Source organism: Vicugna pacos, chromosome 13 (assembly GCF_048564905.1).
Source record: "Vicugna pacos chromosome 13, VicPac4, whole genome shotgun sequence".
Taxonomy (NCBI): Eukaryota; Metazoa; Chordata; class Mammalia; order Artiodactyla; family Camelidae; genus Vicugna; species Vicugna pacos.
Window position 1 is genome coordinate 44260229 of NC_132999.1, and position 13142 is coordinate 44273370.

General features: G+C 51.4%; 1 protein-coding gene and 1 pseudogene across 5 annotated transcripts in view; both read right to left on the reverse strand.

Annotated features, from left to right (window-relative positions):
* Positions 1-460: 460 nt before the first annotated feature.
* Positions 461-1611, reverse strand: LOC102533370 (uncharacterized; annotated as a pseudogene).
* ZNF362 (zinc finger protein 362) overlaps positions 461-13142 on the reverse strand; it is a 36665-nt gene continuing 23983 nt past the window's right edge. For all 5 annotated transcript variants that reach the window (XM_072974835.1, XM_072974840.1, XM_072974836.1 and 2 more), the window contains 3 exons: positions 5470-5548; positions 5185-5343; positions 461-2253 (listed from right to left, as the gene is read on the reverse strand). In XM_072974835.1, the coding sequence (XP_072830936.1) occupies positions 2137-2253; positions 5185-5343; positions 5470-5548 (355 nt within the window). In that variant the 3' untranslated portion in view covers positions 461-2136. The remainder of the gene's footprint in view (positions 2254-5184; positions 5344-5469; positions 5549-13142) is intronic.

The window sequence follows — 13142 nt, forward strand, 5'->3', positions numbered from 1 at the left end:
TGCTGGGGTCAGGCCAGCTGCAGGGCTGGATAATGTGTCTCCAACTATCCACTTGGCTTTGTTCTGAGTCGGCTTCATCCCCGCTCCTTCCGCAGCAGCAGTAGCTCCAGCCTCACAGCCCCCAGCTACTCTGGACTGGGGACCAATAAGTCCCCTTCACAGACATCTTCCCCATGGGGAGAGGGGGTCAGTGCTTTGATTGCCTTGGGGGGAAATGCAGGAAATCCCCCAGAGTTTATCAAGGCTGGCCCTGTACTAGCCTCATTGTGGGAAAGACAGAAAGCTCACCTTCGGGAGCTCACTCCTCTGAGCCCTCATGGTCCTTGGCCACAAGTGATGGACACAGGATGGGCCATCTCCCTTCTTCCCCAAATCTGGGGGGCGGGGGAGGGGAGAGGAGCAGTGGAAAGGTGCCCCCCAGCCCCCCCCCCGCACAGAGCACACCACACACCACCGCCACCCGGCTGCAGGTACAGTTTATTCTTCACAACAGAGAAATACAAAGAGCAGAGGGTTTGGAATTCCTTTGTTTCTTGCCCCCTTTAGTGTCCTGCCCCACATTCGACTTTTATTTTGCTCCCCACCCCTTTTCTTAAATAGAATGCAAATTTCCTTCCTGAAGCGTTGAGGGGCACCTGCCCTCACCTCCCTGCCACCACGATGCAGACTGAGAAGCCAACACTCTTTTCTCTTTTTTAATAAGGTAACTAGTTCTAAATATGGTGGCCTGGAGGTCCCATAGAAAAAAGCAAAGGGGTGTCAACAGTATGTATAACAGCGTATTTACAGGGTAGTAACATGCGGACGAAAAGCTACAATACTGAGTATCAGACGACGCAAGTCAAACAAAGGGGTGGGGGCGGGGCAGAGAACCCCGTGGGAAAAGAAAGCCCAGGAGACGTTAAACTGGTAAATCAATGGCGAGTTAAGGCTTAAAAAGTGTATAAAAATAACACAGTTAATATTCAAAACGGAACTCCAGATACAGAATATATAGATGAGATTCTGTCTAGTTTTCTTTTTTCCCCCCAGGGGGATGTGGGGGGGCCTCCCCAGGCTCTGTACATTGTTCCTATATACACGGACACGCATGGCTTTCAGATTGGGGTGTGTGTGGGGGAGCTGAGGGCAGGGTCTGCTCCTGGGGACCCTCCTCCCCGAGGGTCCCTTCCCTGCCGAGGGACCTGGGGCCTGGGCTGGGGAGTCCCCTCCACGGCAGGGAAGACAAAACCCCTCCTTGGGCACTGCCCCATCTGGAGGAAATTCTGGAGAGGGGGGTCCTAGCCCCAGGCCCCCTCCCTCCCCATCCCCCTGCCCACAGTCTGGGATGGTGGGAGAGGTAGCCAATAGGTTTTCTGGCCAGCACCGAGGTAGACTGGGGTGGTCTTCAGGGCAGTGGGGGCACCAGGTCTTACCCAGCCCACCCCGACCCCATTTCCCTGGGCCTGCACCCAGCCCAGCCCAACGCGCTGCACCCTTTGGTCCTGCGGACCTCCCGGCCTCTCGTTTGTCTCCTGAAGCCTGGGCAGCCCTGGTAGCTGCCACATTCCTCTGCTCAGTGATGCCCGGGACGCAGCTCCAGAGGCTTGAGCTGGGCACCCAGGGGCGAGTGGGTCACTCCAGCTGCCTCCTGCCCCTCCCACCTGGGGGTCCCCTTTGCAGTCCAGAAACCCCGGCCTGAGCCTCCCCCTCAAGACCTGAGGCCATGGCAAGAGAAGGTCCCACGCTGCCCTCTGGTTCTCTGTGTCCATCTGTCCGGTTCTTTTAATTTCTCGGTCTTAGCAGCACCAACTTCTTGGCCAATAAATATCTTTTTTGTTATTTCCAAAACAAACTTAAAAAAAAAAAACAGTGAAGCAAGTGAAGGGTGGGGAACAAAAGGAAAACCCAGCAGAGAGGTTCAAAGTGCTCTGAGATCGTCTTTGGATGCCACCAAAACAGTCTAGACTCTTGCAGTTGGCCTGGCCGCCCGCAGAGCTGGACCGGGCAGGGCTTCTATGGCCCAGGCTTTCTGGAAGGTCAGGAAGGTCATGAGAGAGCTCAGCTGTTCCTGGAGGGCTCCTGGAGGGAGTCAGGGCCTGGTGCTGCCTGGGTCTGTCTGCCAGTGGGCAGGGAGGGGCGGTGCCTTGGGTCGGCTCAGATGAGGGAAATTCGCACCGGGATGCCGGGGGACTCCGTCCTCTGGGGCGAGTGATGGCTCACCAAGTGCTCCACCACCGTGTGTTTTGACATGTGCTTCATCAGGTAGGTCTCCTGTGGGCAGGGATGAGATTCAGAACATATAACCAACTGCTGGCAAGGGATGCAGGGGGAGCTGCAGTCCCCACAAGCGGCCACTAGAGGGCTCCTTGGTAGATGGGCGGGCTAGTGGCGGGCATCCACATCCGTTCTAAGGACGCTGCACTGCTGCCGGCCGTGGGGGGGGGGGAGGGTGGCTCACTGACCAGGGTCCGAGCCTACAGTGTGCTGACTGGAGAGCCGGCAGGCACCAGGCTCGCGCATCAGCAGTGGAACTCCTAGGGCCAGGGCAGCTGCCATTTTCCGCTGGCTGCAGTGAGTTTGCAGACCCGACCTCAGCCCGCCTGCCTAACGCAGCACAGCTGCCCCCATCTGGCTAATGCTCCCAATGAGGGCAAAGCATAGGTCCTGGTCCAGCCCAGCTCTGGTACTTCCTGGGCAAGTCACCTCACCCCTCCAAGCCTCAACTTCCTCCTCTGCAGGCAGGGATGTGGAAGGGACAACCTCAAAGGGTTGCTATGGTGCTGTGGGTAAAGCTCTCAGCACGCAGTAGGGTTGAGGGGACCACTGGTTCCCTAGTCTCTACACTTCATTCCAGGTGGTGGTGGGAGCCCAGGCCTCTGTACCCGAGACCTCATCCTCCCTTGGGAATAAACTAGGCCTGATATGATTGGTGACTCTGGGAAGCATAAACTGGGCGTGCTCAGCTCATTCCTTGAGCACAGGCTCTGTTAAGTCTGACCTGGGGCACCCAAGACTGGGTGGGTGAGGTGGCCCCAGGCTCACCTGCAGGCCCACAGGCCCTCACAGTAAGCTGCCAGGTGGTGCTCTGGTTCCCACCTGCCCCTCCTTGGCCTCATACCTCAGTCTGCTCGGAATCCGGGAGAGGAAGCCCTCAAGTGTATCAGACCACACTAGAGGGAAGCAATCAGCAAAATCCAAACCAGAAAACTGTTCTTCAATGAGTAAATTGCAAAGAAAAAAAAAGGCAGCGGGGGTGGGGGACCAAGAGTTTAAAAGATAAAGTGATCCAGTGCAATGTAAGAATCTTATTTGGATCTTGATTAAAAAATAAAATGTGTAAGTAAATAAAATGATGGCATCCGTGAGACAGATAAAAACGGGAATGCCAACTGGGTATTTGATGATGCTAAGGCTTTACAGTGAATTATTTTAAGGTATTATAAAGGTGTGTGGATAAGTCCAAAAAAAGAAGTCCTTATGTTTAAAAACAAAGTGAAAATTTTCAGCTGAAACAGTATGTTATCAGTTTTATTTCAAAACATAGGGATATGGATGAAGCAGGATTGGTTGATGCCAGGTTCTGGGGGCTGATTGGAACATGAGGAGTCACTATTCTAAAATGTTTCTTTTATGTATTAAAGGAGTTTAAAAGTCAATCCACTAAAATGTCTGTTTAAAAACCAAAGGTGATTATTCTTGTTCTATGGAGTCCAGTCAGGCCCGGTTCAGGGAGGGGCCTCAGGCCACATGAGATCTGACAGCCCCTTCCCCACAGGAGTTCAGATTCCTTCTAGAACCACAGCCGGGAACGCTGGCAGCCCCTCCTCAGGGAGTGGACATGTGTAGGAGGGTGCAATCCACGTGCCCACCTCCAGACAAACTGAACTTTCAAAACTACCCTCCCCATGGCTTCCCACTTCACCTGGAAAAGCATCCAAACTCCCTAACAGGGCCCTGCAGCCTCGTGACACCAATTTTCTTTCAGTTCCTGGAACACACCATGTTTGTTCCACTTGGGTGTTTGCATTCACCCTGCCCCTGCATGGAAAGTTCTTCCCCCTCCTCTCCTCCTCACTTGGCCAATCACCCTTTCAGGCCTCTTCTAAATGGTACTTCCTCAGACACCTACCCCGCCCTCCCTCCCTTCCCCAACTAAACGTCCATCCCTGAGGCTGTAGCCCAAAACATGTGTTTCCTTTTTCCTTTATAGCAGTGGCTCAGAGGCGGTTTTGCCCCCCAGGGGACACTTGGGAAAGTCCAGAGGCATTTTTGGTTGTCACAACTTGGGGAGGGACTGCTAGTAGGCAGAGGCCAAAGATGTTGCTAAACATCCTACAAAGCGCGGGACAGCCCCCCCAGCAAAAGTGTCAACACAGGGCAAGGTTGAGAAACCCTCCTTAGGTCAGTTACCACAGTTTGTCATTACATATTTATTTGTGTGGGTACTTGTTTATTATCTGTCTCCAGCAGTAGACTCCAATCTCCCTGGGGCAAAGAATATGTCTGTTTGATTCATCCTGAGTCTCAAGTGCCTGGCACAAGTGTTCAGTAAACACCGAGTGAGTAGACTCATGTTACCTAAGGTTTATCAGGCATAGACTCTGCCAGCCAACAGCCCTGCAACTGAGGAACTATTACCTCCTCCATTTTGCAGGTGGAGACTCCGTGATCTCTGTCTAGGTATACGTGGGAGTCAGTTACCCAGAATATTTGATTAGTCAGAAACACACACTCAAGTAACTCACCTGGACTCCCTCATCTCGGTCTGAAAAGCCCTTGTTTAGGGAGATTCCCACCCAGGGACAGCAGGCAGGCACCTTTCTGATGCCGTCTGGGCCTTTCCTGGGAGATGAGGGTGGCTCTGGGCCAGGTCACTGTGCCACCTTGTGGCCATGATGGGGGTTGCAGCCTCCCCCGTGAGGAAAGGTGCTTCTCCCTCCTTGGCTCTCACCAGGGTGCCAGGCCCCTCACCACTGCAGGGGAGAAACCACACCTTGGGAACCCAGGCTAAAGGCTGCCTGGAGGGAGCTCTGCCTGAGGTGCCCTAAAACAGAACTGGGGGGCAGAAGCCGTGGCTCTCCCACTCACTGTGATCTGGGGTGGGGAGGCACAGCCCCTCTCTGAGCCTCAGTTTCCTTGTCTGGGGAATGGGGAGAGTCAGTGCAGACCGGAGGCTGCCGGGGACAGGAGGCGGGCACTCACCGAGGTGTAGGCCCGCCCGCACATGCTGCAGCAGTAGGCCTTGGCGTGCTTGATGGCGTGCGCGGAGAGGTGGATCTGCAGGGAGGCGGAGTCCGAGTAGGCCCGGTAGCAGTTGGGACACTTGTAGGGCTTGTCCTTGTTGTGCTGGCGCTGGTGAGACTGCGGGGAGCACAGCAGGGGGTTGGGAGAGGCTGGGCTCCCCCAGACCCACCCCATCCCCACGCTCCCCTTTGGGCAGGAGAAGGGCTTTGTGCGCCTGGCAGGTGGAGGTGGGCAGGCACTCACCTGGAGGTTGGAGAGCTGAGTGAAAGCCTTTTCGCAGCCAGGATGTGGGCACTTGTAGGGTCTGTCGCCTGTGTGGATTCTGCAACGGGCAGCCAGCTGTCAGGGTGAGCCCCTGGCAGATCCCCCAGGCCAGCTCCAGCCCCATGGCCCCTGGCTGGCCTGCACACACCTCTGGCCCCCAAGCCTGCCAAGGGAGCCCCAGCAAGAGCTGGGACTTCAAAGGCCTTCCCTACTTTCTTCTCTGGCCTCCCACCTCCAGTCTGACCAGATCCTCCACAGACCCTGCAGGTCCCCGCTGAACCAGCACAGACTCAGAAACCCAGCCCAGGACTCCCGATCATCACAGAGACATTCTGCCCCTTTTCTAAAAAAGCCAGCAGCAGACCACTCACTGAAAAGATTCATAGCTTGGCCAGGACCTTCCCTGCCCATCCTGCGTCTTTCTCAGAAGGAGACATCTCCCTCCAGTTGGCCTCGAATTTCTGTTTCCTGCCTCCTCCCCATGTCAGGCATATGTCCATGATGGCTACCTGGTCACCCCAGCTACTCAGAGAATGCAGGACAGGATGGCCCTGAAGGTCAGGCCCTCATGTCCTCCCTATGAGCCCCTGTGACCACCCTAACTCTACCACTTACTAGCTGGGTGACCTTGGTCAAATTACCAAGCCTCGGTTTCCACATCTGCAAAATGGGCCAAAAAAGAAATAGAGTCCCAACCCTGCTGGGCTTTGTGAATATTACATTAGATAATATGTGGAAGGGGCTTAACCAAGTCAGCCCTCCAAAAACACTTGCCAGTATTATTATTATTATTATTATTATTATTATTAATTATTATTAATTCATTTAACAATTGTTACATCAAGAACCCATGCACCAGGCACCAACCTGGGCGCTTGGAACCTATTAGTGAACAAAACAGACAAACCCCATCGCCTCGTGGAGACAAACAACGAGCGTGAAGTCAGTCAGTAAAGCACGTGTAGGAGGTGGTAAGTGCTAAGAGAGGAAACAGAGTAAGGTGAGGGGGTCATGAGAACCGGGACAGGGGGTGCGATCTTAAATGGGGTGGTCAGAGTCCCGACTGAGAAGATGACTTGGGAGCAGTGACTTGAAGGCTGACAGCTGTCTTCTGTCAGCTGCTGCAGACTGTGTTGTCTACCAGCCAGGTGAGGACAGAGGGGACGCAGAGAGGTGCCTACGTGGGCTCGGGAGTGGGGCATACATGGAGGCCAAGATGTCAGGCCTTCCCCGTTCTCCTAGGCTTGTCTTCAATCATCTGTTCCAGTGAATCTTGTGCCAAGCAGGTGGGTGATGAAATGCGGGCTGGACATGAACCTCTTTTGCCTAAGTTGCCGATGAGCATAAGGTGGAGGGAAAATTCAGCTCTTGGCCATGCGGTCTGACTCCCCTAAAGCACCAGCCGCCTCACTGCCTGGGTTTGCTCTGCCCAGGAACAGACTCATCAAACAAATGAAGGCCCGTCCAGCCAGGTCCCATGCTGGTCAGGCTGGAGTAAAGTCCCTGCCATCAGTAAGCCCAGGACCGTGACTGATGGTCCAGATTCCTTAGTGTGTCATTCGAGGCCCTTCATGTGTGGTTTGGCCTCACCTCCCTGCTCCTGCACCCTGCATCCTGGTCAGAGAACCATTTCTCGTCTGGCAACCGTGTCTGATTGATGCTTCTGCCCGCCACCCCTGTGCCCGGAGTATGTCCTCAGCAACGGGGCCGCCCCTCCTATGTCTCCCCTACTAGACAGGGAATCCCAAGGGCAGGGACAGCTCATCTCAGGTGCAAGGCCCAGGGCCCAGTCCAGAGGCTGCAAGGAGACTGGCCAGGTGGAGCTGGGCTGGCCCAGTTCTGAGGATCCCTGTTCTATCTGTACATTTGGGGGCATTACATGTTTGGGGACATCATCTCAGGCTACTGCATCCCGTCTCTACAATGGAAGGACCTTAAGGGTCACCTGGACCAGCTCCACCTATTGCAGAATCCCCTCCATTTTACCCCATCCTCGTTCCCCTCCAAGGCTGCAGAACTTGGTCAGCTAGGGGTCAGGTGGCAGAGGGGACCAAGGGACCACGGGACATGCACTGATTTGTTTTAAACCACACGATGCCCACCTGAGTACTCACCTCCCAGTGCTGCCCAAGCCACACCTCTCCCCGACCCCAAGGCTCCAGCCCCGCCGGCCTTCCTCTGGCCCCGCGAGCATGCACGTCCCTTCTGACCCTGTCTGTCATCCACGGCTGCTCCTCTTCCAGGCACTTTTCCCTAAGCCAGCACCTGGCTACAACCCAGACAACCATCCTCAGTATGAAAGCCCCTTGATCAGGGTAGCTTTTCCTGACCCCCACACTAGGCCTGGCCCCTGCAGCTCACCCCTGAGCAGAATTCTGTGTGTGGGCACATACTGTATCCACATCTGGTCACTGTTTCCTTGGCTGCTTCCCTCCTTGGTCTCATCCAGCACCATCATCCCAGGTCCTGGCACAGACTCAGCAGAAAGGACTCACTGAACGAGGGCAGGGGAGTTCTTTCCCCCTGAAGTCCATCACTGACAACAGTAATATGCTCCACATAACCACCACCCATTCCTCAGGGGCATTTCACAAGTGTTTGTTGACTGACTGACTGATGGTCCTCCAGGGACTTCAGGTCCTTCCCTGGGGACCCGGCCAAGCCCTCTTGACCAGGGGACATCCCCTCTGGTCTCCTCCCTGGACTCCCAGCCTCAGCCTCTCCCCTCCTGACCTCCACCACTACAGCAGTGTAGGGAGCTGACCTTGTCACAGCCTGGCTTGGCATCCCCCACTTTTGCATCCCACTTTTCCAGGGTGGAATCCAAATTCCCTACTCCATCATTCGAGGCCTAAAACACCCTCCCCCCAGCCACTGGTCTCCCCAGTGGAGCCTCTGGACATCTTACCAACCTCCCCCCACACGTGCACACATATCCCTCAGCAAGCCTCTGAGCCTTTGCTTGTGCCACTCCCCCTGCTAGGAACATCGTTCCCGTCTCTCACCAGGGAGGTCTATGGACCCTTCAACACCCAATTCAAATGATCCTCCCCTACCTTCATCACATACTTCCCTCTTTCATGGAAATGTTCACATTCACCAGCCTCCGAGGTCATGGTGGGAGTTCCTTTGGCCCAGAGCCTACCTCTGACCACTGGTCTGTCATTATGCGTGGGACCCAGCACTGGGCTGGCTCAGGGGGGATTCAGGGAGACAAAGTTCCCACTGGTAAATGGCCTGTGGGCTCTTCAGCTCCTGAACTTCAAGTCAGGGCCAAGCCCTAAATTCCAGCATCAGAATCCTCTCTCTGTAGGGCATCTTCCCACCAGGGGAGCATCCAGCCCTGACTCCCACATCTGCAGTGACGGGGCCTCACCACCGCCTCCAGGCGTGGGCAACGCAGGGAACTGGAGCTGAACTTGGTGCCCCTGGGCTGCTCCTTTACCCGCACGGCCCCAGCCCCACCCTGGGGCCCAAAGACTTGCCTTGCTCTCCTGCCTGGCACCCCGCCCCCACCTGAGCTTCCTCGGCAGCCTGACATCCCCAGCTCCAACCTTCCTCAGAGGCATGGGCTGCTCCCTGGTGCTCTGGCTCGCACCTCACTTCTGCCTCCTTTCAGCAGGGTGGCCTTGGGCAAGTGACTTTGCCACCCTGAACCCCAGTTTCCCTGCCTCTAAAATGGGGACTGTAATAAGGATTATGAGGGCTGTAACTGACATAAAGGGCATGCCGAAGATATTTTCAGTGTTAGGGTCTGTTTGTTTGTTTTTGTTTGTTTGTTTTGGGGGGGATTGAAGTAATCAAGTTTTTAAAATTTATTTTTTCAGTGGAGGTACCAGGGATTGATCCCAGGACCTTGTGCATGCTAGGCAAGAACTCTACCACTGAGCTATACCCTCCCCTCCACAGTGTTAGTTTTTAATACACTCTTGTCTATTTAACATAAACAATTTATGAAAAACAACAAACAGGGAATTTATCTGATGTTTAAATAAAATTATCAAGGGTTCGTTAGTTATCATTTATCTTTTATTTTCCAGGTAATAAATGGCACATTCTATTGAATGGCTTCAGTCATGCTGTGCTTCCTAACTGAAACGATGGTAGATACAGTGAAAGTTAACCTTCCTTGAGTTAGTTCCCTTTCCATTGCATTTTTCAGATTCGTTTTCTCTTATTTAAGAAACAAATTCACACTGTGCAAGGACTTTATGGACACCTTGTATGTAATCACCTTACGCAGGGCCACGCACTTGGGAGCTCTCTGACGGGGAATAGTTGTTGCTAAGATGTTATTACCACTTCCATCATCACACTCGAGAAAGCAGAATAACACCTGCCCCTACCACAATTATCATCACACAGGGACACAACATCACAGCCAGGAGAAGAAAAACAAAGGCACAAACCATTCTGCAGCCTGAGGAAGTAAAGAAACAAATCCAGAGTCACTGTGTCCAGCATATGCTCCCCAAACAGGAAAAACGCTGAGCCCCTCCCTATACCTCCCTGACTGCCTTGTAGAGCCACGCTACCCCTGACCCAGCATCACGGCATCTACGGATACGTGATCTTATCCAGATGCTAACTGCACGAGACAACTGCTGTATATCATGAACAGACCTCAGGACAAATTCCTGTTATTTTCTCCTTAAATACATGTGGTCTTTATTATTTACCAGGCTGACCCTTCTGGAGTCTGGATTTCTGCAAACGCTGTGCAAACACCTGCTTTTCTTCACTTGTGGTGACTTCTTTTGACAGATGGAGGTCCCATCAAGATGCTCCAGGGTCGCCAGGGCCATGCAATGACGTTACCTGCCCTGAAAATGCTCATTGTCACCTCCTGGGGGTTTCTGCTCATCCTGCTTCTAGACAGACGTTTATTACATGATGGGGGCTGGTTCCGTTTTGGACGTGACCTTCTTGTACCCCCTTATGACTGGCATGATGTTGGGAAGATGGATTTGATTAGATATCTGACTGTCTGGTTCCCTACTGAGGAGCACAAACCAGAGGAGAGTCTCCGTGGAATGGCAGGGCACAAGCGACCTGGAATCCGGTGGCTTCTTCATGTTTGGCTTCTTTTGCTTGTTTGTCTAAATGATTCTGGGACTTGAGGGCATTTGGGACACTCATCTCTTTGTCACTGGGTTAGGCTGCACTGGTTTAATTATATATGCCACCACGGGATGACTAATTTGTCTCTATGTGTTGATAAGACCCTCTTATGTTGCTGGTTTGGTTTCCAACCACCATGAACTCAAATCACTCAAAAGAAAAAAAGACAGAGAGAGAAAAAATTGTGCCCTTAGGAACAGAATAGGATCCCTGGACAAGGGACATTCTGACAAAATACTCTCCCTCAGGGCCTATTAATTTCTTTTCGCCTGTTTGGTCGTGGTCTTAAATACTATTTTTAAATAAACGTCGATGTCTGAAAACACTCGGACTCACTAATTATTACTTGCTACTGTGTTTATTTCCTAGCAGACTGACGCTCACACGGTCTCCACCGCCAACTGTGTGCTACAGCCCTTCTCAAATCCAGGCCCCACATTCAAAATAGTAAGATGTCAAGGTATCCTTTACAGCCAAATGCTCTTGGAGTTTCCCTGGCCACTGGGCAAAACCAGAGATTTGCTCCCCTGCTTTATAAAAGCTCCCAATGAGGGCATATTTGGTATTCTCCACATTTTTAATTAGCCAAGCACTAGAGTGAGAGCTGTCCTATGAAGTTTCCAGTATAAGAAAGCTGGCAAATCCAAAGAAGAAACGCTCCATCTCCCTGAGTTAACTTGATGTGTGTGTGTGTGTGTGTATGTAATTATATACAATTTATGTAAATAGAATATAGAGTAATATCATATATAATACATAATTGTGTATGATACATGTGTGTGTGTGTCCTTCTTAAGATAGAGGAAAAAACCCAACAACTTCTTTTCATGTAGAGGCTGGCACCACAAGTATCCACAACAAATGTCTTTAAAAAGATTTTTTTCCCCTAGATTTAACTACACTTACTAGCGCCAATCATAAAATATGCTTTATGAGATCAATTAAAAGGCTGTGACGATGGGTCAATGCCTTTGCTGCATAGACTATGTTCTGAATCTGAAAAATTGATCATGCGTTATACCTGGATGGAGGACTCCATTCTCCTCCATTCTGAATTTGTTGATTACATAATAAATGGACCAGAGTCGTTTAGTCTTATTAACAGTTCTTATTCCCCAGCTCACACCTGTGCTTCAGGCCAGGGACAGAATCTTCTGAAAGAAACATCATGAGATGAGCCTCAGTGGAGGACTGTACCACCGCACCGGCTCTTTACACTTCGGGGAAGAGACAGAGAGGCACAGGCTCCCACGTGGACCCATCCCCGTGACCCGACACTGCCCAAGACCAAGGCAGGATCCAAGAGTCTTGGGTACAGAAGCAGACAGTTTTGCAAAGCAGACTAACTAGCCAGGAAACAGGAATTATGGCCTAGAACTGGATGAAAGTGATTTCATTGTGGTTAATGTTCTATTTTCTAATGGGCATATGAGGAAACCTTTTTTTTTCCTTTGATCTACCTCTAAGCCTCAATTTAGGAGGCTATATTTGAACAAACTGGAGTGGAATATTCCTTAAATGTGCCTTGCTCCACCTAACCCTTCAGAATTCAGGGGACAGGTGGGGCTGGAGGAGGGGGTGGTCTATAAAAATTAGATATATCTAATGAATTAGCAAGGAAATTTAAAGATAATAGTTTCATTGTTAAAAACATGTAATTGGTCTGGTCTATAAAACCACTCAGAACAATTGCTAAAAAAAAATTATCCCAAGTGCCTTTACTGAGACCTTGTCTTTTTCATGACCATTAGTTTCTGTAAATAGGTTCACTAAGAAATCTGTCCTCTCTTCTAACAGGATATAATCTAGTAAATCAAATTTGCAACCATGACCATGCCAGAAATGTCACATTTAAATACAGATTTCATTTCATTAGGCACGACAAGCCTGATAGTAAGAAACAAGGCCTGGACGTCGTACGTGGGAATGCAGCCTCCCCTGGCTCCCAGGAAACTGGACTGAATCCACTGCATGGCTTGTGGGATCCCTGCCTTTAAGATTATGGAAAAAGCCATTCCTGCCAGCCCAGAAACACTGACCAACATGGGGAGTCTCCAAGAGGAGAGGGTACTTTAGAAAGGAACTAAGATCTTAGATGCTTTACAAAGTCTCCTGGCAGAAGTTAACTCTCAAACCTTGGGGTCACATACTCAAATTTTAATAACCATACAACCAGGAGGACTTTGTGTATTGATTTGCACCCCGTGACATATACCTGTGTACGGAAACTAGCCAAATTTCAAAAACATAAATTAATGGCAAAATTAGAAAGCTTCCAAAACACACCAGTGTGGTCAAGCCCACGTCTCAGGGGGCACGAGAACAAGAAAAGCAGACATGCTGTGTCCTGCTGCCCTCCTGCTGTTTGTTTCTTACTATCAAACCCACTCATCACACCCCCAAGTCAGAGAAACAGACAAAACATCTCGCACCCTGGGATGAAGCATATGAAGCTGATGGAGAGAAACGAATAAATAACCACAACCACAGAACAGAAACCCTCTGTCTAGCATTCACCCCCTCAAAGAGAA